The sequence below is a fragment of the Gossypium hirsutum genome, chromosome A12, assembly GCF_007990345.1.
Source record: "Gossypium hirsutum isolate 1008001.06 chromosome A12, Gossypium_hirsutum_v2.1, whole genome shotgun sequence".
Lineage (NCBI taxonomy): Eukaryota > Viridiplantae > Streptophyta > Magnoliopsida > Malvales > Malvaceae > Gossypium > Gossypium hirsutum.
The window spans coordinates 85,464,889-85,490,947 of record NC_053435.1 but is presented as its reverse complement, the minus strand read 5'-3'; the positions used below and the strand labels follow the sequence as shown (position 1 = coordinate 85,490,947).

Below are 26,059 nucleotides of genomic sequence, written 5' to 3'. Positions count from 1 at the left end.
CACTCTATTACTATCCCTACTTCAAAAACTTTGACTATGGTTACAAGAGAGAGATAAAACTATATATAAAGACAGATAAACGAGATAAAAGAGAGAACAAGCACAAAAAAAGAGATTTCTTAAAATAATATATAATCAAAATGATTATATTTTTCATTGATATTTTATGATTCACTAATCATGTCTAAATTAATTATATAATATTAATACATCAAATATAATTTTTTGGTGAAAACTAGTGGCGGTGCTAGTGCTGGTGCTGGTGCTGGCATGCTAGAAAATTTTTCATTTAGGTCTTTTATAATTTATAAAATTTTAAATTAATAATGGAAAAATTATAGTTTGGCCCCAAAAATGATAAATTTTGATTTAATCCTTTAAAAATTATAAAGATATAGACTATTAAAATAGTGAGATTGCATTTTTACTATCATAAAAATATACAATTTAATTCCATCCCTCCCAAATAATTTTCTTACTCCGCCATTAGTGAAAACTATGGTTGTTTTATTCTTTACTCATGGGATATATACTCTGTAATTTTTAGTATATTTAAAATTTAGTTTTTTTATTTTTATATTTTAGGATTTAGTCTCTTGACTTATTAAATTTAAAATTTTAGGTCTAATTTATTAATATTCTTTGTTAATTTTTTTTTAATTTTACATCTTGAAATTGCAAAAATACTTACTTGATAATATATAAAAATTAACGTTTTAATAAATGTGAATTAAAAAAAATAATTTTAACAATTTAATTTGTATTTTTAAATTTTAAAATAATAATAATAACTTCTTGAAAATAAAAAAATTAAATTTCAATACAAAAGTAGAAATTGAACATATTTTATTTCTAATTTCGGTGCTTTGGCTTCTTCTTTTTTTCTTTATATTTCTTTTCTTACATTCTGATAATTCAAACACGAATGTGATATCTAGCTACTAGCTAGTCACAATGACGAGCTTGTTTAAAACAAGCTCCTGCCTCCTTGGTGACCATGTTTTATGAATGATTTAAAGTGTTTCATTGAGTTACAATTTAGGCTCCGTTTGTTTGCTAGTAAAATGTTTTCCGGAAAATGATTTCTGGAAAATGATTTACTTTTCTAGAAATTATTTACTTTTCTGGTGTTTGAATGAATTTGTGTAAAACATTTTTTGTTGTTTGGCAGATTACCTAAAAATATTTTTTGGAAAAACTATTTTTACATATATTAATAGATTTATATTTTAAATTATTTTTACATATATTACAATGATTTATTTATAAATAAATAAATCAAATTAAATATATAATAATACTCAATTATTAAGCTAGAATATACATTAGAAAATAAAAAGGAGAAGAACAATGCAAAATGAGAAATATTTAAACCTTTGCTATCAAAGCACCAAAAATTATTACTGCACTTCGATGCGTGTCCTGTAAGACAGAGCTTTGAAAATTCCATAAACCATAAATTCACAATCTTGGACTAGCTTTAATTTATTAATTCTGACAAATAGATTCATAACGCCAAATACATGAAGAGAAAAAAAGCATGTATAAATAAGTTTGACATAAGTACAGAACTATCCATTCTTCTTTCAAATCTCTTTAATGAAATATTTATAATACCCTTTTTCTCAATGTCTGTGCGTCTTAATGCATGTTATTTCAAATGTTTGTCATCAGTAACGCAATGCAAGCAATGCTAGCACCAAATAACTTTAAAACTAAAACCAGTCGTTAGCTAGTAACTGAAATAGCCTATGGCCACCATGTAGAATGTGCAATGTCGAGCCTTGAGCTGGTCATCAATGCTAAAGGGAAGAGCTACAAATCACATCTGTTGGGGTTTTGATAGCAGAGGAAGGGGGACAGTGTTATACGGAACGACCTTATCATCTGTGCTATAAAGATACAGCTGCGGACAGTGCAGATGGGCCTCCAAAGCTGCATCAACCACCGCTCTAAACTTTCTACAGTAAGAACCGCAAGTTGTTTATCATAAACACAAGATTTGATTGCATTCGAAGAGAGCAAATAGCATGGCATGTATGTGTTCATTTAACATTTATGTGGACTCATAAGTGAATTATAGCAGAATCAATGTAATTGCAGAAAAAAATTATAATTCTCGACATGAAAGTGAATACAGACTATGCTGACAGATCAGCCGGCTAGAGTCCAATGCCTTATCGAAAATCCAAAAATGCATACCTGCAACATGGCTATGATCATTGCAAGGAGAGCATATGAACCTATTCCACTTGAATATACCTGCATAGTTTCAAAAACATTGCAAATCAAGAACAGAGGAACACTACTTTTTGAAAAAAAACGAACAGATCATCAATATAGATAAACTCAAACCTCATTCAGGTCTCTCTGTTGTAAAAATACTTTCAAGATCAAACACAATGGTCGGAATTGAGGCCATTTTAGAACTGCTTCCTAAGAGAAAACACATAAGTAAAGTTTAAATTTAGAAAAAACAAAAAAAAAATATCTAGAAAAAAGTTCAAAGTTTATAGAACATACAAAGAAATAAACTAAAGAAGCAGAGCTTTAATTAACCACAGGAAAACTACAGAAGTCCTAATTTTGAGGAACATGAGTTAACCAAAATGATTTACATAAATTTTAATCAACAAATCCAGAAGTAGACATAGGAAATAAATGAAAATTAAGCAATGATTCCCATTGGTGAAGATAAAGCAAGCAAACAATCAAACTCAACACAGGAGCACAATCCTCAAGCATAATTGCAGCCAAAAATGAAACTTGACTCAAAAGAAATCCTAATAAGAAAGAGGCTATGGTCCAACTTAGTTGACCTCATCTGACAAAAAAGGGGATTAAAATAACTATATCTTAAGCAACACTAACAAATGAAACATCTGAGTATAGGAAAGTCTATAATTGTAACAAACCTTGATAAACTCTGCAGCTTTTGGTCCATTATCCACATCAAAGCTGCAATATTGAACACCGAATTAAATATTAAACTGTGAGACAGAAGTGCTAAAGAAAATATGAAACATGGCTTTTAAATTGCCACATCAAGCCAAGATGGAGATAAACAACTTTCTTTGGTGCACTTATCACATCTGCTATAAGTCAGTCTAGGAACCTAAACATGCTTCCACCTTCATCAAATTCCAAGCATCCCATCAGATCTTGTCAATCAAGAAAATTCAAGAAAATAGGAATCTCAATCAAGTGAATTGTTTATGTGATTAGAGTGAAAAATGACCAAGATTTCTTGTTCATGAATTCTCGACAATCTCATATTCCTAAAATAAAAAGCAAAGAAAATTTCTATGTTTGGTAAACTATTTAGCCTTATTCGCTAATAATATCCAAATACTAAGTTTTTTTATGGAATTTCCAATTACTTGGACCTCCCAATTATCATGGACCTCAAAGAAAACAATGAAGACAATTCAAAAGTCCTACCATAATATCTTCCAAAAAACCTCACTGCTAAAATTTCATATTAATCCAGTGTCTTTTATGATGATATTCATACCAGAACTAAAACAAATTCAGAATTGTTCGGAGGTGAAGAGAATTTTAGATGAGATATTGGATTAAAACATACTAAGACAAGAGGGCAAGAGGAATATAGAACTACCTTATATCAAATGTGACACCGCTTTTCTTTTCTACAAACTTAATTATTGGCACGCGAGCTTTTACAATCACCTGATAGGAATTGAATTGTTAGCTAAATATACTCTATTGTATCAGTAAACTTCCCAAAAAAATAAAATACCTGCATCTTTTTTGCAATTCCCCTTTGAGATAATGCCTTGGAAAGAGCATACAAACCAGTCTGTGGATTTTTTATACCTGACTCTAGAATCACTACCTACATAAAATGGAAACAAATGGCTTAAGAATGTCAGTCATATAGAATAGGGGTTCCAAGGTACTTGTGTTAAATTTTTACTACTTGAAAATGATAATCTTAATTTATTAGTATTTAATTCAAGTTTTAAATTTGATTGGATGAAAATTCGTGATTAGCTAATAATATTAAATTGAAAGTAAATTGTATCCATCTGATTGTATTTGACAAATTAAACACAAAATTAAACAAATTCAAATTTAATACTAAAATTATTCTATTAACAAAATAAAGAAAATTTTAAATCTTATAATATTAATAACTAACATTCATAAAATCAATCTTAAAAATCAAATAAGTTAACACTATTACCTCTAAGTATCAAAATATATAATTTTTATCAAATACATATATAAAATTAGACAAATAATAATAATAATAATAATAATAATAATAATAATAGAGAAAAATGTGAAGCTCCAGTAATTATAAACGTATTAGCAATAGTTAAGGAAGCACATTTTCCACATATAAGACCCGAAAATATCTTAAGTTTCGAATAATTAAATAACAAATTAATAATTAATTATAGTTGGATCAGTATTAATTCAAAAGTCAAATTTTTAATTATTTAAAAAAGTCAAAATCTTAAACAACAACCTTATTATGTTTGAATTCAAACATTAATATTCTAATAATTGTAGGAAAAGTTCGAAGGTTTGAAAACTCGAATGCTTAAACAGGTTAAGGGCTGGCGGTGCCTAAACAGGTTAATGTCCTGCTCAGCAGTTCTGCATTCTTATAGTTACTTCTTTGATTGCTTAATCATTTAATTAAATAGACACCTTTGTGCAACTTGGGGCTTAATCGAATAGCTTTATCAATTGATTGATTCGTTGTTTTTCAAACGTTTTGGATAAAATTCTTAATTACTTCGGCAAATGAACTCAATTTTTTTATGAAATAAATTTAATTTTTAATATTTATTCACTTTTTCACTCTAACCTTTTTTATTTTAAATCATTTTAGCTTTCAATTTTAACAATTTTTTGAATGAAAAAACTGATTAAATTATTAAAATTTTAATGTCATTGATGTGAGAGTCTCCAGTGATAACATGGATAATTTTTTAAAAAAAATTATAATTTTTTTTTAAATTTTTTCGAATTTTTAAATATTTTTTTAAACTTTTATAAAATATACGTAAATTGCCATGCAAGTGACCATATCGATACTATTAAAATTTTAATAGTTGAATAAATATTTTCAACTAAAATATCTAAAAAAATAAAATAAATATCAAAATCACAAAATAAATAAAGTTAGAAATTAAATTTATCATTATAACTAAATAAATCATTTTTTTGTTATATCTATATGGTATATGGCTTAATATTCAATATACTTGTAGATATAATTCTAATTTAATGAATTAAATGATAACACAATTTTTAAAACTAAATTTTCTTTTAACTTCATTTTAATTAATAGGTTTCCATCGGTGTGTGAGAATTTCACATTATTAATATAAGATATTACTATTAGATAATTTCTAATAACTCTTAGCGAAGCTTGTATGCTTCATAAATATGATTGGAAAGAATGGCATATTTTTTATTATAGTATAAAAAAGAAATAAGGTAAGCCTTAGTATTTAAATTTGGTAATTTTTTAATTTTAGTGTCCATGATGATATGGTATTTTGAGGCTGTATCATGTTATCGTTTAAATTTTTGTTAAAATAATAATAATTTTTTAAGTAATGATGTTACACAATGTTAAAGTACTACAATATCACATAAACCAAAATTAATAAAGTTTTTAAGTTAAAGGACTGATAAGGGCAAAAAAGAACTAAGAATCGAATTAGAAAAAGTTGCAAAGTTTAAAAATTAAATGTTGCTTTATCCTTGTTAAAAGAAAAAGGAATTTTATTCAATAAACAAGCAAGTGCACCTTAAAATTCGACAAAGGCAAGTGCATCTATCAATTAATAGTATAGTTACGGTGAGCAAAGATATCGTTTCCACGAAGACTAAAAGTAGTAGTAATTATCGTCTTTATATTATTTAACTGGCAAATTGGAGTGATTGATTAAAACTAAAATTAACCAATTTAATTAACTAAAGAACATGACAAATAACAAATCAGGAAAATAATCGATTAACAACGAAAAAGCAAGACAGTACTTAGGAAAAAATCTACGTAAATTTCATCTTCATTATAAATCTAAATTACACAATTTTTCACATAGTATCTTAATCCGTAGAAATCCCTAAATTATGCTAATATATCTTCCGAGAGTAAGAGCAACTGACTCTAACTTTATTAATTGAAATTTCTTTCTGATTAAAACCCTTATTGTCGCATTAACTCGATATATGGATCCCACTATTAAATTTGACTCTAATCTAGTGGATTTATGTCATCTTATTTTTAAGATAGCATGCAACTCGACTCAATTACGCTGGATCTACTTTCAAACAATGTCTATTCCTCCTCTAACCACAAGAAGCAAGAAAACCCATAATAAATGTCAAAGAAATCAAAAGGAGATATTCAATCTTGATGGAAATCAGCGTCAGAGTCAACTTCAATGGTGTTTTTCGAGTTTTTTCTTCAATATTCTCTGACGGTTTACTCATGTCTTCTTATATTTGGTATATATATGTCTTAAAATGCCCGAAAAACCTAAAAATTGCGTTTTTACACGTTTCCAGAGTGCAGTTTGTGATTTCTATATGGTCTGGCACATGGCCGTGTGGCAGCCTGTGTGGGAGGGTCCAGCCTGTGTGGCCTCTGTATCTTGCTCTGATTTTTTGATTTTCGCTCGTTTTTCGCTCCTTTTGCTCCAAAATGCTTTTCTAAGTATAGAAACATGAGTTTAAAGGATTAGGAGTATAAAATTCACCATTTTACATCAAATAATCATCCAAAAATGCATTAAGAATGAGGCTAAAACATGTTACTTTTGGTATTCATCAAATATCCCCTCACTTAAGCATTTTCTTGTCCTCAAGCAAAATCCTCAACCCGCATTCAAGTTAACTTTTCTCAATTTTTCATTTCTATATTTTTCATTTTCATCAATAATGTTTCAAGGTAATTCACAAACAATCATGCATTGGAAATTCAATCAAAAGGACACTAAAGAATTAAGCAGTCCAAGCCGAAATTTTAAGCACAAAAAATAGAGGTGTCTCCCCTTATTTAAATAATTACCTTCAATTAAAAATCAATAAGAATTGACATCCTCACTAAAGATCACTCAAAGCATTCAAAGTGTTTAAGGTTCAAATATTATACACTCAACAGTTGAACGAGAAATGCTATTACCATAAGCTTGCTTAAAAATTAAATCTCCACCACTATAAAATGAGATGACACACCAACCAGAGGTCTTTAAAATGTTGTAATGGGGCTTAGGTTAAAGGTATGGATAAGGCCAGAAAAGTTGGTTATAATTGAGATCAAGTTGATAAGTTACCAAACTAGAAAAAATAATCAGTTGCTGAATTAAAAGAAACTTCATCAACAAGAATACTCACAAATGGAAATGAACTTTTCAACAGAATATGAAACTAATGTTTCAAGTTCAATCAATTTTTATGTTTTTTTATATATAAGTTTGAATTTTTTTAAAACAAGAATAAAATTCAGCAATACAAATAATGAAATATAGTTAGGCAACTAACCAAATCAAATCTCAACAAAAAGGTAGTCAATAAAAAGGATACATTACCAACATAGATTTGGATTAAGGGTTAACATTAACCGGTTAATAAAAATACATGTTAGGATTAATGGGGTTTACTAGGGGTTAACACAACAATTTAGGTGGTTAAAGGTTAAATGGGGTAAATCCTAAGTACATCTATCATCTCAATATATCAAATCAATAATGTGGTCTCCACATGTATAATTGAAGCAAGCTAGAATAACAAATCAAATTGATATACTCTTAATCAAAAATAAAATAAGCACGAATAATTATATGCTTTAAAGGCTCAAAGCTCACAAAAATTATGGTTTTTATGTCAAACTTGCAAATTTAAAATTTCAAGATAAAACTTTAATTTAGGGAGACAACCTAAAATATTTATTTATGAAAAACAACTTACAATGCTTGAATCTCTCGTGTCTTAAATTATAAATCAAACAATACATAAAAATCCACAAATTAATCCAAAACAACATCAATAAAAATTCCACATGAAAAAATTCACTCTAATAGAGGGTATAAGAAAATTACTTAAATACAACAAATAATTCAGGGATTTTATCACAAATACACAAACAACCTCTCTACACTTAAAATGTATATTGTCCTCAATTTATAAACAAATATAATCACAGAAGAAGCATAACATCATAAGAGAGGGAGAGAACTGAAACTGCCTTGAATTTGGATGAAATCGCCATCAAAATAAAAATAAAGAAGTCTCACAATCAAAATAAAACAACTAAAAATAAAAGAACAATCAAAAATAGTAAAAATAAAGCAAATAAAACGAAACAGATCAACAATCATCGTCGTGAGAAGTGTCAAGATCATGAGGCGCATGATCAGCATGAAAGGTATGGAGATGCTAACAAATCTAATGCAAATATGCCTTAATGCTATCGAATAGATCAAAGCATCGCTGCTCAAAATGGTCAAATCGCTCGGAGAGGTCATCAAGTGTAACAATGAGAGTAGCAATAGGGTGACTCAGAGGCAGAAGGGAATGAGGCGGGTTTATATGACGAGGAAGATCATCATCTGGAAACTCCTCGTTCTTAAGGATTGGAATGAGACAGTATATATCGACGGGGACCCACTCTATGTTGTCGCTCAATCATCCTCATGTGACTCGTAATCGATAATCCCTACAGGATCATCTATCCAACCAGCGTAAATGAGGATGTCTATTTTGGAGTATGAATAAGGTCAAAATACCTCGCTAGGTGAGTCACATAAGGGCCCAAACAGATAAGACCCTTCCTACTGCAGTATTTGGAGTATCAATGTACGTGTCAGAAGAGCGTGGATGTAACGGAAGACAGGAGGCAAGCATGTGGCGTTGAATGGCTCAGGTTATAAGGTGTCGTCATCTCTGCTATATCAGACCAAAAAAGACTCACCGGGGTAGATACCAAGGGCCACTCCAAAACTTGAGACACTCAGATATAACATCGTACCACCCAATCAGAATGAGACAATGCATGGCTCATCATGTCTCGACATCGCATGTTGTAGAAATAATGTCGAGTAGAACTCTAATGTAAGCTCTGAGTAGGTGGGCTCGACGATGGAGAAAAATCTGTCCCATGGAGTTGTCTTGATCAGTGCGCGCACTCCATCAACCAAATGTATCTCTTATAAGGTTTCCTAATAGATACAACAGTCTAATCCCAAGGTTCTCTGTCGTAACTGCTGATACATGCCCTCTTGAGGTCTCGAAGGGAACTAGGGACTTGGGTGTCTCGTGACTAGAGGAGAAACCGAGACGAGGTCGCCTCTGGTGTCTTTTGCTTTTTAGAAGCAAGGACAACGACCTTAGATTTACCTCAAGTATTCTTCATGATTTACCTGAAATAAAATATAAACTCAAATATCAGAAAACCAAGAAAAAATAGTATCACCAACAATTAATTGAGCAAATAGATAAATTAGCATAATAAATAACACCAATCAACATGCAATCATCTCAAAATGAACACCAAATCACATAATTAAAACTAACAACCATGCCTAAAACAAAAACCAAAACTAATACTAAAGTAAAAAAAATAAAATAATAACAAAAACTAAATAATAAAACAACTAACTATTAAATTCTAACATGAGTGCTAAACTAAATAGATAAACTACTAACAGTAATAATAGTAATAGGTATGACAATAATAATACTAAATAATAATAAAACTAAATATAATAAAAAAAGAAAAAGGTAATGAGCCAAACAGTGGGGTTTTGGGTAGTCGTAGGCGACAGTTGAGGATGGCAATGGAGGGCTGTCAACGGCGGCGTAGTTGCGGTTGATGGAGGTAAAAATAAATAGGGATGGGGGAATCAGTGGGTAAAAAGTTTAATGCTGGTGCTGCGCTGGTGAAGAAGGACTAAATTGGGGGTGAAGATGGTTAAGGAAGGACTGTTCATGTGTGGGTGGTGTAAAAAATAAAAGATCGGGGGAGAAGGGGATGAAAGAGAGTTGGTGAACGGTGGTGGAAGACCGAAGGAAGGAACGGTGAAACGGATCTACCTAGGCAATTGTAACACCCCTCACCTGGTCTGATCATCAGACCTGATTTATAGGATGTTACAACGGTTAACAGAATAGATGCATGCAAATCTTAATTCAAAAATTTCTAATAAACATGTAATTATTACACATATCATGCACCACAAAAAAATGAGTTTAAATCGAGCTTATGAAAGCTCTAAAAATTGACTCGGAAAAGTACATGATCAAATTGCAACATTTTCAAAAGATTAAGGTATTCATGCAAAACAAGGGTCACATCGCCTTGTGTCTAGACCGTGTGACTTATTGAGATTGTGTGGATTAGATACCAAATTTTCATCCATTTCATTTTTCGTTTCACTTTCTATTTTCGCTCAGAGAATTAAAGAACATTGAACTTGGATATACGAAACTAATTTAATTCCACAAACTGTAGAGTTGATTTGCTTATACAAGTTTTATTCGATGCTACTCACTCAAACTGTCAAGAATTTGTAATATGTGCCAGATCTCAGGCATCAGTAATGAATAATTCGATTTTCTCACACAAGCTATGATATTTGAATTTGCTAACACAAGCTGTAGGTTAGGTTTATTTTGCAACTTTATTTGATGCTATTCACTCGAACTGTTAGGAATTCGCAATACATGCTGGATCTCATCCACTGATAAAGAAATCTCTGACTAATGCACGATTACTTTTTGAACCTTAATGATATTCCATTAAGATTCTAATCGTTTACCATTATAGTTTTTGTGTCATTTCAATCTTGTAACCGTATACACACTTTTCATATATCGAATTACAATTTATATACATTTTAAACCTTATAACATCATCACATACATACTATTCAATCACATAGCTGATCACATCCATTCAATAGTATATACCTATTCATATTTATCATTTTATTCGTATTTTAGGATTGAGTCCATTCGATGCCAAAACATTGTAACCATGATAATACAATTAGTAAATTATACAATATAACACAAGCATAATATGAATTAATAGAATAAGTCTCATTTGAACTTACTTGGAAAAATGACAAGCAAATAAGGTGTTAGGGACTAATCTACAATTTCTCCTTTTTCTCGATTATCTTCTGATTAACTCAAATCTCGATATATAATTATTCATTTTAATTTATCAATTCTAAACATATTTTAAAAGCCTATTATAAAATATATCAATTCAATATCATTTTACAAACGTTCCTTAAAGTTTCACATTTTATTCAATTTAGTCCCTAAAACCGAAACAAGCATATCTTTCACATTTGAGCTCCATTTCATGATAAATTTTCAAATACATCCTTCTACAGCCCTTTATTACCAATAATTACAAGATTTCAACATTAATTTTGAAATATTCATACTTTAGTCCCTATGCTTAAAATTAACAAATTTCACTTTACAAACTAGTTCTTTTTCATATCTAAGTTTTAAATCTAACCAAATAACATCAAAAAAATTCTAAAAATAAACAATGACAACTTTTAGAAACTTTAACAGTTTCAAAAATTGACACATGGGTTAGTTAGATCAAGCTCTCAAGGCCTTAAAAATATAAAATTTACAAGAAAGGGACTTGAATTACCTAACCAATTGAAGAGGCAAAGCTTGAAACCCTTAGGCCGGAGCTATGGTGTTCGATGCTTGACAAAGAAGATGGGAATTTTTTTTCTCTTTCTTTCCATGTTTCTTATTATTTAACTAATTCCTTTACTTTAATTAAAGAAATTTTGTAATATTAATAAAATAAACATATACTACTTGATAGTGAGACTAGTCAGGAAAGACCTAAAGTGTCAAGAAAGTTCTGAGGTGAATCAAACTAGTGCCATTTCGAAGACGCAACAAGGGTGTTGCAAAAATTAGTGGGGGAGAATGTCACTGGCCGCAGTTCAAAGCTCAATGAACATCAACAAGGTGAGTTGAACATATAATCGAATCATATGGTATATCAAACATATATCAATCTAATTCATTTTAAAAACAACATTTTTATACCATGCTCATGCTAAATTCAACATTTATCCATTTGAACATTAATCTCATATCATTCATTTCAATTTTTCTTTTTACATTAACCACTTAGCCTGATGAACTCTACTAAATGGACTCGGATACTCAGGTAACTACACCACACCAGGTTGCTCGTCTGAGCTGAGACTACACCACATCAAGGCACCAAAGTGCAAAGCCCATAGTCATCATTTGCATATTCACATGCTAATACATCCTTCCACCACACCAAGGCCTTCGTGGAAACATATAATACACGATGATTCGCAACAAATGTTGGATCTCAGTTTAACCTATGACAACATTTTACAAACAAATATCCTATACAAGCGCACATAAAACCCTATTTACATGTCAATCATATTCTAACCTTTACTAAGTTCACTCGGGCATATTTAACACATATATACATTTCTTTATAATTTAGTCCAACTCTCACATTTATACCAATTTACGACAAATTAACCCACAATCAAACATACATACACAATTCAAATAAAAAATAACTTAAATACATTTACACAATATAAACTTACTTGGCAAAAAAGAACCTCCAAGGACTAATCGATAATTTTGGCTTTTCCTCAATTATCTCTAGTTTGATTCAATTCTTGGTCTAAACAATTATTTCAGACAATTCATCAATACCAAATATTTTTATATCATTCCAGGAGATGCATGAACCAATTTAATTCCATTTTTCAAATTCCCCTTAATTTTACTTTTTATTCAATTTAGTCCCTAAAATTGAAATAATACTATCTTTCAAATTTGAGCTTCGGTTTCAAAAATGATCTCAATCACATCCATTATAGACCCTCTACTATCTATTATTACTATTGAATTTTCATGTCAATTTCATATTTTATCAGTCCTTTTGTACAAAACTAACAATTTAAACATTACAATCTAGTTTCTTTTCACATCTAAGCTTAAAATCTATCAACTTAACACCAATTTCTTCAAGAAGCAAACAATGGAAGCTTTCAAAAACTTTAAAAGTTTTACAAATTGGTACATGGGCTAGCTAAATCAAGCTTATAATAGCCCCTTTTTCAGTAGTGTTAGAAACAGTGATTTTGGGACCACAACTTCTGTCAGTCCATAAATATTAATTATCTAATACTTACAAGGTCATTAGTGTCGTGTTAAATTATGGTTAAAGAATTTTATTGTTTAGATAGTAAATTAATTAAAAGGATTAAATTTTAAAATAGGTAAAAGTTAATCGTTATAGATTTAAAACAGTAAAGGGACCAAAATGGTGATTAAACCATAGTAAAAAAGTCCAAGCGGTGATGGACATGATTACTCCAATAGCTTTTGGGCCATTTTCTTATTAAGTCCTAGTTAGTTTAGGGTTAAATTGAAATTAAGAGTTTTGCTAAAAAAATTAAAATAATTGAAAGACTAATTGTGCAATTAAACCCTCCATAATTGGTAATTATACCATTTGTTAAAATAGCAGACAATTTAGGTAAGTTGAAGTTGAAATTTCATTAGGAATTAAAATGTTAATTTAGTAAATTGATAAATCAATTAAGTAAAATAAAAGAATAACAAATTTTGAAAGGCATCATCATCTTTATTTCTTTTAACTAAAAGCCGAAACTCCATTTCCAAGAAGAGGTAAGCTTCAGTGACTTAGGGTTCCTTAGTTAGGTAGGTAAATCTTGTCTGTTTCTAGTAATTTTTATGTTTTTAAGCTCGTACTAGCTTAATCTAGCTAACCCGAGGACTAATTTGTAAAATTTTCAAATGTTAGGGTTTATTCCATTGATGATTTTGGTATATTTTATGGTAGATTATTCAGCTTGGTTGTTAGATAGGATTATATTGTAAATGAGTTTTTGATGATTTTAATGTTTAAGGACTAAAATATGAAAATAATAAAATTACTTGTACTTGATGTGAAATAACTGCAAATATAGGCTATAATGAAGTCCTAGATTGCTCTGATAAGCTTGGGTTTGATTGAAAATGGTTAAATAGCATGTTTTGGCTTAGGGACTAAATTGCATAAAAGTGAAATGTTGGGGTAATTTTATAAAAATGTCTAAAAGAACTTCATCGCATAAAATAGGTTAACTTTTCTGTTGGAATTAGTTAATTTAATGAAATTATTATTTTAGATCAAGAACAAATTGAGAATCGAGGAAAAGAGAAAGTTACGGAATAGTCCCTGTACTTTTGTTATTGCTGCAATTTAGTTTGGTAAGTTCGTTCAGTTTAATTTTAATACAATTTAAATGCGTGTCATATGGATTTAATTGTTGAGTGTTGAACAATGTATTAATGCTTACAATTGAATACTATGAAATATCCTAAGCCGGATAACGTAGGATAGAGTAGATTGGCATGCCAATAGGTTATTCTGTGCATAGTTCGAGATTCGTATGAGATGTGATGATGATTTTTGTATTTCTTCTGTTCACTGAATATACCGAGGTCCTACATCTGTTGCAGACTATCGTGTTATATTACAGTGTTTTTCTGGTGTGTTACAAGAGAGGATGTTAGCCTACGGGCTAAACACTTAGTGCCGAGGTGTGTTATCAGTTGGATTGGCTCGTATGAGTGTTTGTGTGTTCCGAATGGTTAACCGTGTACTCATATCCGTATACCATTCATTGGCCAATGTTTTATTGATCATTGAATGCTCTTGAAATGGGGAAAATGATTTGCATAGTTGTTCGAGTATTACTCACCTATTGTGAACTATGACTGACAGGAACTCTGTTTACTGATCTTGTTAATTGAATTATTAGGTTTAATTCGGTAAGCTTTACTGTTTAAACGACGAATTTACTAAGATTCATGAAAGCTTACTCATGTTATTTGTTTGTTCTTTGTAGATTACGTTTGTGGAAATCAGAAGATCGAATCAAGTTGAAGAATCACAGTATTCGAGGATCTTTTGGTAGATTTTGAATTACTTTTGGCTTATATGGCATGTAATAGGAGCATTTGGTTATGTTTGTAAGGTTCCTAAATACTTGTAATGTGTGTTTGTGTGCATTTGATGTTATGATATGAGTAACTAAATGTGGTATGCATTGTTAATTCTAAGTTTAAGCATAAGTGGACAAGCATGAAATTGTAAGTCTGACATGAATTAGGTATGGTATGTTTGGACTGAAGTAATTTGTTTTATGTGTGTGATATGATCCTTGTTTCTAAAATTTTCATTTTGTCCCAAATCTTCTGATTTGTTTCGAATTGGTTCCTGATCATTCCTAATATATTTTAAGGCCTCATAGGCTCGATTTAAGGCCCGTAAATGTATGTCATACTTCAATTTGAATTATTTATAAATTTGTTAATTAATTTGGTAAACTTGATGCTATCTGTTACTGGTTGTTCTGAACTGTACGGTAATACTCTGTAACCCTAATTCGGGGCGTTACAAAGCTCTCATGACCTCAAAAACATAAAAATTACAAGAAAATGATTTAATTGAACTTACAAATTAGGGGCTAAATGTTTGTAGCTTCCTTAAGGGTTTTCTTTGTTCTTTGTTCAGTGGAGAAGAAGATGAATAAAAAAAATGGCTTTTTCTCTCTTTAATTTTAACTTTTATACTTTTGACTAAATTTAATTAATCAAAATTAATTAATTAAACTTTAATTAACCAAACCTTAATCTTAATTATCCAAAGTTAGTGGATTATAACATCATCCATTACCATTTGATGAAACAAAATGGTTTATTTACCATTTTGAACCTTTAACTATTTGACAATCTATAGTGATTGAACTTTTACAATTTAGTCTCTGTACCTTAATTAAACAATTAATAGACAAAATTAAAGGACTAAACTTTAATATTCTTTTATACCAACTCCGTAAATATTAAATATTTACAAACCCATTTAGAAAATAAAATTTTAAAACCATCGTTTTCGGCACTATTGAAAATATGATTGTTACAACTAATTTTTTAGCCACATTAATAATGTCAAGTATTTTAAGAGGGGCAATTATGGTATTTTAAAAAGACATTAAGAATAATATTTTTAAAAAATTAAGAAAAAGAAAATTTTACATTAGATGTTTGCTTTATTATTTTTTAATGTAAACTTATCTAATTTTTAAACTTTATTAATTAATTATATATATGCATATATTTTTTTGCTGTGTTCATGCTTTTTTTTTTGAAGTTATACACATTACTAATTAATTTTATATATATTTTGATGCAATCATTAAATCCGGTATTATATTCATGTTATTTGTTTTAATTATTTTCAATTGTTGATCCATATTTAGAATAACTTTGCCATGTCTATGCTTTTCTTAATATATATATATAATTTTCACACCTTAGAAATAGGGGTGAATTTGAAGGGGGTAGGCAGCGCCTTGCCTCCCCTCAAATGGAAAATTGATATTTAAGTTCTCTATAAAATGATAAAATTTAAAAATTAATTTATAATAAAATTATATTTTAATCTTTAAAAAAAATTATATTTAATCCTTTAAAATGATGAATAATAAATTAATACATTATGTTTAATCCTTTTGAAAAAAAAATTACACAATTTTAACTTCTAAAAGAATTTATGGATTCGTTCCTGCTTAGAAATTAATTGTATGTATATTTTGCCACATTGTGCATGTGTGTCACACTTATATTACTTTCATTTTGTAAAATATTTTATACAATTTTTCATAATTATTCAATTTTAAGAAATAATTATTATTTTTATGCGTATGATATATAAATTTTTATCATACTTCACTTAATTTATCGTACATATTCAATTTGTAGAAAAAACATAGATTCTTATTATATTCAGATTATATAGATTTTAGCATATTATGTTTGTCATGTACATATATATATTTATGACACCATGAACATATGTTTTGATTATTTTACATTCTTTTATTAAGTCTTAAGTTATGTCATATTTCCTATAATATATCAAGAAATTTTAATTTTAATTTTAAATCCATGTACTTAAAAAATTACATATTAACACTTATGTATATATATTATTCAATTCAATTCGGAGATAATACATATTTAAGTGTGTTGGAACTCACATCCTCTAAATTATTGTAATGTTAATAATATAAATTGAACTAAAGCTGAATTAATGTAATTTATTATATATTAATATAAAACTTTATTTTCCGGGAAGAAAGCCAGGATGTAATCTAGAATAATTAAAAGATGAAACTTAATTACTAGACAAAAGTTTCCACTTCTTCAAGTACAACTTATTCATTATCGTACGTGTGGAGAATTATTCACATATAATGTTTTAGTTTAAGCATTTAAGGGATTCTCTCTACATTAAAAAAAAAAAAAAGGAAAAGGGTTTTAGTTGGCAATCTACTCGTGTATTGTTGAGGAAAGATTTTATGAAACGGTTTTACTAAATCAAAATTCCTTTTTTACCGTAAAATTGTTTATATTGTGATCTTATTTGTAAAGATTTATTGTAAGATATTGAAATGGTCCGCACTGACTATTAGTGTTAAACTCAATTAAACCCATTATGACACATTACCATATATATATATGTTTAAGGTCTGTAAAAATGTAAGATATACAAACACCTGTACTTGTATGTATATATGTGTGTATAAACTCAGTCCTCCACTCTCTGTTCTCTACTTCTCTTCCATTTTTCAACTTTGAAAACTAGCATGTACGATCCAAGTGAAAGATCTAATAAGATCATACTTGTTCTTCTACTTGTTTTGGTCCTCATTTCTTTGATAGTTCCTTTGGAAAAGAGCCCTGAAACTAGTGAAACCCACCATTTTCATGTCAATAATAATCTCCAAATTGCATACACAGCATGTGAAGGCACTTTATATCCCGACCTTTGTGTCGCCACTGTCTCCATTCTCCCAAATCTTGCTTCTAGATCACTCCCCGACCTTATCTCAGCAATTTTAAACCAAACCATGGACGAGGTGAGACTCTCTTGTGCCAACTGCACTGAGATTGAAAAGGGTCTCAAGAGTAACACCACCTTAGAATGGGCCGCCATAAATGATTGCATCGAGCTTTTTAACCATACCCTAGCCGAGCTGAGGGTAGCCCTCGCCGAGCTTAACCCGAAGAGAGTACGGTTCTCTAGGAACTACCATAAGATAAAGACGTTTCTAAGCGCGGCAATGACGAACCAGTATACATGTCTCGATGGGTTCCATGGTAGCAAAGGAAAAACTAAATACGTAATCAAAGAAGCTCTACATAACATATCTCATCATATCAGCAACTCTTTAGAGATGCTCAACAAATTCCCTGGTGTCAACGAATCGAAACCCGTTGAGGTTTTTCCTGAATACGGTCGCCGGAGAAGATATTTCCCGGCGTGGTTATCGCTTAAAGATCGGAAACTTCTACAAGCTCCAGTTGACGCAACTGAGTTCGACCTTATAGTTGCCCAAGACGGTAGTGGAAACTTCACTACCATCGGCGACGCTGTTGCGGCAGCTCCGATACACAGCTACGAAAGGTTAATTAAATTTCTTAACAAATTCATAATTGATTGAGGGAGTAATCATGAGCTTAAATTGTTGAATGTTTATGTTGAAATTGATTATAGGTTTGTGTTAAGAAATGGCTTAAAATTGGTAGTGGATTGTTGTTGTTGGTAGTGGGTTGTTGGTGGTAGTGGATTAGTGGATGGTTGTTGGTGTCCATTTTCAACCACAAATCTTTGCCAAAGTTTTGGACAATTATGTCCTTGAACTCTCTTATAAATAGAGAGGTTCATTAGCCATATTCATCATCCCAAACCAAGAGAGAGCAAAGCTTGTTCTTTGAAAGCTAGGATTTTAGCTTTCGGGTTTTCTATAGGGGTTGAGAGTTGTGAGGTTCTCGGGTTGTGTCTTGAGTGTAAAACACTTGTAATCTTCATCTTGTTATAGTGAAATTTCTTTTCGCCTCTGCCCGTGGACGTAGGCATTAAAGCCGAACCACGTAAATCCTTGTGTTCACTTTATTTTTCGTTCCGGTCAATTTACTTGTAGTCATATCGGAGTTCTCGAATCGATCCTTTCCGCAACAAATTGGTATCAGAGCGTAGTTGAAGGAGTGATAATATTTTCTGAATTGCCCTGTGACTGCAGCTTTGTCTGATCTTTCACATCAGGAAGAAAATATTATCATTCATTCAAAGGTTCCAAATTATGGCTACAAGTGTTTCATCGACTAAGTATGATGTCGAGAAATTTACCGGGAAAAATAGTTTCAGTTTATGGCGCATCAAGATGCGGGCAGTGCTGGTTCAACAAGGATTGCTAAAAGCATTGTCTGGTAAAGATAAATTACCAAGCACGCTTTCGGAAGAGCAAAAGGATGACATGCTAGAAAGAGCACATAGTGCTATTCTGCTATGTCTAGGAGATGAAGTGCTACGAGAAGTAGCGGATGAGAAAACCGCGTCCGGTTTGTGGCTCCGGTTAGAGAGCAAGTACATGACGAAGTCATTGACGAACCGGCTCTACCTCAAGCAAAGACTCTATGCCCTGAAGATGGAGGAAGGTACACCTGTTTCCCAGCACCTGGATAAATTCAATTCCATTATCATGGATTTGAATAATATCGATAACAAAATCGATGATGAGGACCAAGCAATAATTGTTTTGTGTTCTTTGCCTCCCTCGTATGAGAATTTTGTTGATACAATGATGTACGGTCGTGATGACCTGACTCTAGAGGAGGTGAAAAATGCCTTAAGTTCCAGTGAGTTGAGGAAGAAAATCACTGGTAAGGTGGTCGAAAACAATGAAGGCGAAGGCTTGGTTGCTCGAGGAAGATCCAAGGCAAAGGGTGGAAGTTCAAGTAAAAGCCATCCTAGATCGCAGTCCAAGAAGAGAATACAGTGCTACTACTGTAAGAAGTACGGGCACATGAAGGTAGATTGTCCGAAAAGGAAGGAGAAATCAGAATCACAGGAGCAACAAAATGATCGTGTGAATGTAGCTGATGCAGATTCTTCAAGTGATGCCGAGATCGTTCTTGCAGTATCCGACTCTTACGCTGGTGGGAGATGGATTCTTGATACGGGAGCTACATTTCATATAAGTACTTCGAAAGATGCATTCTCAACATACGAGAAGCATTCTGGTTCAGTACTAATGGGAAATGACCACGCATGTCAAGTCATGGGGATTGGCACAGTTCGTATAAAGATGTTTGACGGTATTGTTAGAACTCTAACTGATGTTCGGCACATTCCAGAAATGAAGAAAAATTTGATCTCTTTGAGTACGTTGGACAAGAAAGGCTTTCGGTACTCTGCTGAAGGTGGAGTTCTCAAGGTATTCTCGGGTGCTTTGACTGTGATACGTGGTAATTTGGAGCGGGGCCTTTACTTCCTCGATGGTTCCTCGGTTACAGGTGTTGCGGGAGTGTCATCATCAGATGATCTAGATTCTGACACCACGAAGTTATGGCATATGCGGCTCGGGCATATGAGCGAGAGAGGCTTATCGGTGCTAAGCAAACGAGGATTATTGTCTGGGCAGTGTACAGGAAAGTTGAATTTCTGTGAGCACTGCGTCTTCGGTAAGCAGACTCGGGTAAAGTTCAGCACTGGGATTCACAAGACAAAAGGCACAGTGGATTACTTCCATTCTGACCTTTGGGGGCCTTCTCCGACAATTTCTAAAGGTGGTTACAGATATCTGCTTACCTTTATCGATGATTACTCGAGAAAAGTTTGGGTGTATTTTCTGAAGAGCAAGTATGAGGTTCTCATCAACTTCAAGCAATTTAAAGCTTTGATCGAAAATCAAACAGGAAAGAAGATCAAGCGATTCCGGACGGATAATGGCTTGGAGTTTTGCTCAGGTGAATTCAATGAGTTCTGCAAAAATGAAGGAATAGTGAGACACCGCACTGTTCGTCGAACACCACAACAAAATGGAGTTGCAGAACGCATGAATAGAACTCTCTTGGAGCGAGCTCGTTGCATGCGATCAAATGCTGGGCTCGGTGAAGAATTTTGGGCTGAAGCTGTTAATACTGCTTGTTATTTGGTTAACAGATCTCCGTCAACAGCTATTGAGCTGAAGACTCCTGAGGAAGTATGGTCTGGTTCTCCTGCTGATTACTCTGGTTTAAGAGTGTTTGGCTGCCCTGCGTATGCTCATGTAAATGAGGGAAAACTCAAACCGAGGGCGAAGAAATGCATATTTCTTGGATACGGCCAAGGGGTGAAAGGATACAGGTTGTGGTGTCCTGATCCGGTTTCGTCCAAGTTCATCATCAGCAGAGATGTGACTTTTGATGAGTCATCCATGCTTCGATCCACCACAAATTCCCGGGAAAAGGAGGAGTCAGATAGAATGGGAGATCACGGTGTTGAGAAGCAGGTGGAGTGTCAGGTGGACGCTCCAATTCCTACGGAAGGTACTTCAGTCCAGGATGATCAAGTTGAGGTGCAAGATTCCGATGAAGATGAGTCACCTCAAGAAAAACCATATAGCATTGCCACTGGAAGAACGAAGAGACAAATCAAACCAAATCCGCGTTACGCTAATCTGGTGTCTTTCGCGCTCAGTGTGGCGGAGTCCATTGGTATAGAACCTTCCAGTTATAATGAGGCTGTCACGTGTGATGAGTCGGCACAGTGGGCAATTGCTATGAGTGAGGAGATAGAATCTCTTCACAAGAACCATACTTGGGAGTTGGTTAAGCCGCCAAGTAACCAGAAGATAGTTGGTTGCAAATGGGTCTTCAAGAAAAAGGAAGGCATCCTAGGGGTTGAAGCAACTAGATTCAAGGCACGATTGGTTGCTAAAGGCTTCACTCAGAAAGAGGGGATTGACTACAATGAAGTTTTCTCCCCAGTCGTAAAGCATTCTTCCATTCGTGTATTACTTGCCATGGTGGCCAAGTCTGATCTAGAACTTGAGCAGCTTGACGTAAAAACGGCGTTCTTGCATGGTGAGCTCGAGGAAACAATCTACATGCGTCAACCAGAGGGTTTTACAGTTCCTGGTAAAGAAGACCATGTCTGTCTATTAAAGAAGTCTTTATATGGATTGAAACAATCCCCAAGGCAGTGGTACAAGCGGTTTGATAGCTTCATGATTCAGCATGGTTACACAAGATGTGACTATGATGCTTGTGTCTATCATCGGAAGCTCTCAGATGGTTCGCACATTTATTTGTTGCTGTATGTTGATGACATGTTAATTGCTTCCAAAAACATGTCGGAAATCAACAAGTTAAAGTCGCAGTTGAGTGGTGAGTTCGAGATGAAGGATCTGGGTGCTGCCAAGAAAATTTTGGGCATGGATATTCACAGAGATCGCAAGGCGGGCAAGCTTCGTGTGTCGCAGAAGAACTACATTGAAAAGGTTCTTCAACGCTTCGGCATGGATAAAGCGAAAACTGTGAGTACTCCGTTGGCACCACATTTCAAACTCTCTGCAGAGTTGTCACCACAATCTGATGAAGAAAAGCAGCAAATGTCTCACATTCCATACTCGAGTGCAGTTGGAAGCGTGATGTATGCAATGGTTTGCACTCGTCCAGACATTTCACATGCAGTTAGTGTGGTCAGCAGATACATGAGTTGTCCTGGCAAGGAACACTGGCAGGCCGTGAAATGGATTCTCAGGTACTTGAGAGGTTCTGCAGATTTATGCTTGGTATATGATCAGAGTGACTGCACTAGCAGTGTCACGGGCTATGTGGACTCTGATTATGCTGGAGATCTGGACAAAAGAAGATCTCTGACGGGTTATGTTTTCACTTATTCTGGAGGAGCCATTAGTTGGAAAGCTGTGTTACAGTCTACCGTAGCCTTATCTACGACTGAGGCGGAATATATGGCGTTAGCAGAAGCAGTGAAAGAAGCATTGTGGATGAAAGGTCTAGTAAGCAGTTTGGGTTTACAACAGGATTTCACTGTTGTATTTTGCGATAGCCAGAGTGCCATACATCTGACTAAAAATCAGATGTTTCATGAACGGACCAAACACATTGATGTCAGATATCATTTTGTTCGGGAACATGTTACGCAAGGTGACATTGTTATCAGCAAGGTTGCTACCGAGAAGAATCCTGCAGATATGTTAACTAAGGTGATCCCTGCATATAAGTTCAAGCATTGCTTGGACTTGATAGGTATTCGGGATTGATTAGCGCCAGAGAGGCGTTTGGAAGAGGTGATCCAGTTCGAGGAATTCACTATGATGTTCAGCTTGGTAAATTTCAAGCCAAGGTGGAGATTTGTTAAGAAATGGCTTAAAATTGGTAGTGGATTGTTGTTGTTGGTAGTGGGTTGTTGGTGGTAGTGGATTAGTGGATGGTTGTTGGTGTCCATTTTCAACCACAAATCTTTGCCAAAGTTTTGGACAATTATGTCCTTGAACTCTCTTATAAATAGAGAGGTTCATTAGCCATATTCATCATCCCAAACCAAGAGAGAGCAAAGCTTGTTCTTTGAAAGCTAGGATTTTAGCTTTCGGGTTTTCTATAGGGGTTGAGAGTTGTGAGGTTCTCGGGTTGTGTCTTGAGTGTAAAACACTTGTAATCTTCATCTTGTTATAGTGAAATTTCTTTTCGCCTCTGCCCGTGGACGTAGGCATTAAAGCCGAACCACGTAAATCCTTGTGTTCACTTTATTTTTCGTTCCGGTCAATTTACTTGTAGTCATATCGGAGTTCTCGAATCGATCCTTTCCGCAACAGTTTGTGATATATATAAAAGCTGGTGCTTATCTAGAAAATATAGAGGTGGAAATGGAGAAAACAATGGTGATGTTTGTAGGAGACGGCATAGGGAAGACAGTGGTGAAGGCAAACAGAAATGTGGCCGATGGCCATACCACTTTCCGCTCTGCAACAGTCGGTGAGTTTCTAACTTTGAAAACTTCAAATTTAGTACTACAATTTTGTATTTTTGTTAGGGTTAATATACTATAGGGCTTTACTGTTTATTTTAGTACTGGAGTTGTAAATTTACTCTAAGAATCTTGAAATCCCACGATGGAGTTGTAAATTGAGTTAATTTTTTAGGTCAATTTCATAATTTGCTAATTAGTTGAATTAATATTTTTTATTATTGCAATTCAAAACAAATATTATTACAAAAATATCTCCTTTTGTTTTTTCATTTGAAAGTATGGAATCAAAATGTACTTTGGGACTTTAATAATAATATTGGGTTTTCACATCATTGTTTGGATGGGGTCCTTCAGCGGTGATGGGCGACGGATTCATAGCCAAGGGGATAACCTTCGAGAACTCAGCAGGGCCAAGCAAGAACCAAGCCGTGGCATTAAGGAGTGGATCAGACCTCTCCGCCTTCTACAAATGCAGCTTCGTAGCCTACCAAGACACTCTCTACGTCCACTCCCTCAGGCAATTCTACCGAGAATGCGACATATACGGCACCGTCGACTGCATCTTCGGCAACGCAGCTGCCGTTTTCCAAGCCTGCAGTTTATACGCTCGTAAACCAAACCGAGACCAAGAGAACGTTTTCACAGCTCAAGGAAGAGCAGACCCAAACCAGAACACTGGGATTTCAATTTTGAACTGTAAAATCCGTGCCGATTCTGATTTAATCCCCGTAATATCATCGTTCAAGACGTATTTAGGGCGTCCCTGGAAAGAGTATTCGAGGACGGTTATTATGCGGTCGTATATAGATGATTTGGTGGATACTGCAGGATGGTTGGAATGGAGTGGGAATTTCGCTTTGAATACACTTTATTATGGGGAGTTTTTGAATAGAGGACCAGGGTCGGATACGAGTCGTAGAGTTACATGGCCTGGGTATAGAGTCATTACAAGCTTCGCAGATGCAAATCAGTTCACTGTTGTGGCATTTATACAAGGAAACCAGTGGTTGAATTCTACTGATATTCCATTCAATCTCGGCTTGAGGTGAAACCTGAAATTTAATTAAATGGCGTTTACGGTTTAGCCCTTTTTTCTTTTTTGTAAATATTTTGATCAATTGCCATCACATGCATGTCAAATTGCTTATTTTCTACCATAACTAATAATAGAAAAACTCTATTTTAAAGTATCTGTTTATAAATTGTTTAGGGTTTTCTATTTTTTTATTATTTATTAATATGGGTGGTGAAAGTTTTTATAATATTTTTGTAAGGATACCTTGAAATTCATGGATGTTGAATTTAAGATGTTTGTAATTACCTCCAAATTTTTTGTATTCTTTTTAAATTAGGGTATTTATTATTAGGCATAATTGTAAAAAAAATTACCTTCAATGTTTAGCGGTTTTTAGGTTTGATCTGTTAACTTTTTTTTTTATTGACATCCTCAACGTTATGTTTTTTTTAGAAATCAACCCAATTTTAACAGTATACATGAGTTGACCGTCAGTCAAGCACCGGTCAACGAAGTAAACCTATGTGACGTGCCACATAATCACGATATCATAAATGATGTCATCTATAAAAAAATTATTATTTTGTTTCCATCTTCTTTCTTCTCTCTTTCTCTCTTCCCTTTCCCCTGTAGTTGTTGTTACAGTTAAAAAAAAAACCTCATCATCTTCATCAAGCCCACACTTGCGTTTCGCTCTCTCAAATACCCATTTCAATTACCGTAAAATATCTATATCTAAATATCTATTGTGAAAGAAAAAATGAAAGGAAGAGAATGACTCGGGATTCAGGACTATTAGATTCAAATTCATTGGCGACTTTAAGCAGCAAAGACAATAAGGAAGCCGAACAAGACCTAAGCTTGAAGGTTGTCGAGAAGGCACTGTTAGTGAAAGCGACGATGTTAAATCAAGGAATCGATTTCTTTTTAGTCGATCGAGACGTCATCTCTGCTGTAGATTTGGCGTCTTCATCTTCTCATGGGGGATCCATTGTAGTCAGGCCCGTTCTTGACATTTTTTGGCCCTAGGCAAAATAATCAATTGCGACCCCTTTTAAAAAATTATAAAATGTAATACAATAAAATAAAAAATAGGGGCCCTTTTCTTTTTTTTTCTTGCCTGC

At 33.0% G+C, this 26,059-nt stretch overlaps 2 protein-coding genes across 2 annotated transcripts; one reads left to right on the top strand and one right to left on the bottom strand.

The window, feature by feature from the left end:
• Positions 1–1,526: 1,526 nt before the first annotated feature.
• LOC107925626 (terminal nucleotidyltransferase 4B) lies at positions 1,527–3,861 on the bottom strand. Its single transcript, XM_016856334.2, has 6 exons — positions 3,761–3,861; positions 3,620–3,690; positions 2,916–2,958; positions 2,356–2,436; positions 2,203–2,262; positions 1,527–1,961 (listed from the first exon to the last, which is right to left on the bottom strand). The coding sequence occupies exons 1-6, from the start codon at positions 3,764–3,766 to the stop codon at positions 1,953–1,955; spliced, it is 270 nt and encodes an 89-aa protein (XP_016711823.1). The 5' UTR covers positions 3,767–3,861; the 3' UTR covers positions 1,527–1,952.
• A 13,830-nt stretch (positions 3,862–17,691) lies between these two features.
• Positions 17,692–25,074, top strand: LOC107925603 (pectinesterase). The gene is made up of 4 exons (XM_041082937.1): positions 17,692–18,571; position 18,924; positions 23,766–23,925; positions 24,275–25,074. Exons 1-4 carry the CDS (start codon positions 17,751–17,753, stop codon positions 24,967–24,969), a joined length of 1,677 nt encoding a protein of 558 aa, XP_040938871.1. The 5' UTR covers positions 17,692–17,750; the 3' UTR covers positions 24,970–25,074.
• Positions 25,075–26,059: the final 985 nt, after the last annotated feature.

Excerpts from the sequence above, each read along its gene's own strand:
- LOC107925626 (XM_016856334.2), bottom strand. Across the intron at positions 2,959-3,619 it reads GGTGTCACATTTGATATAAG|CTTTGATGTGGATAATGGAC; the intron begins GTAGTTCTATAT and ends TCAATATTGCAG. Across the intron at positions 2,263-2,355 it reads AACAGAGAGACCTGAATGAG|GTATATTCAAGTGGAATAGG; the intron begins GTTTGAGTTTAT and ends GAAACTATGCAG.
- LOC107925603 (XM_041082937.1), top strand. The coding sequence starts at position 17,751 with ATGTACGATCCAAGTGAAAGATCTAATAAGATCATACTTGTTCTTCTA. Across the intron at positions 23,926-24,274 it reads TTTCCGCTCTGCAACAGTCG|CGGTGATGGGCGACGGATTC; the intron begins GTGAGTTTCTAA and ends GGGGTCCTTCAG.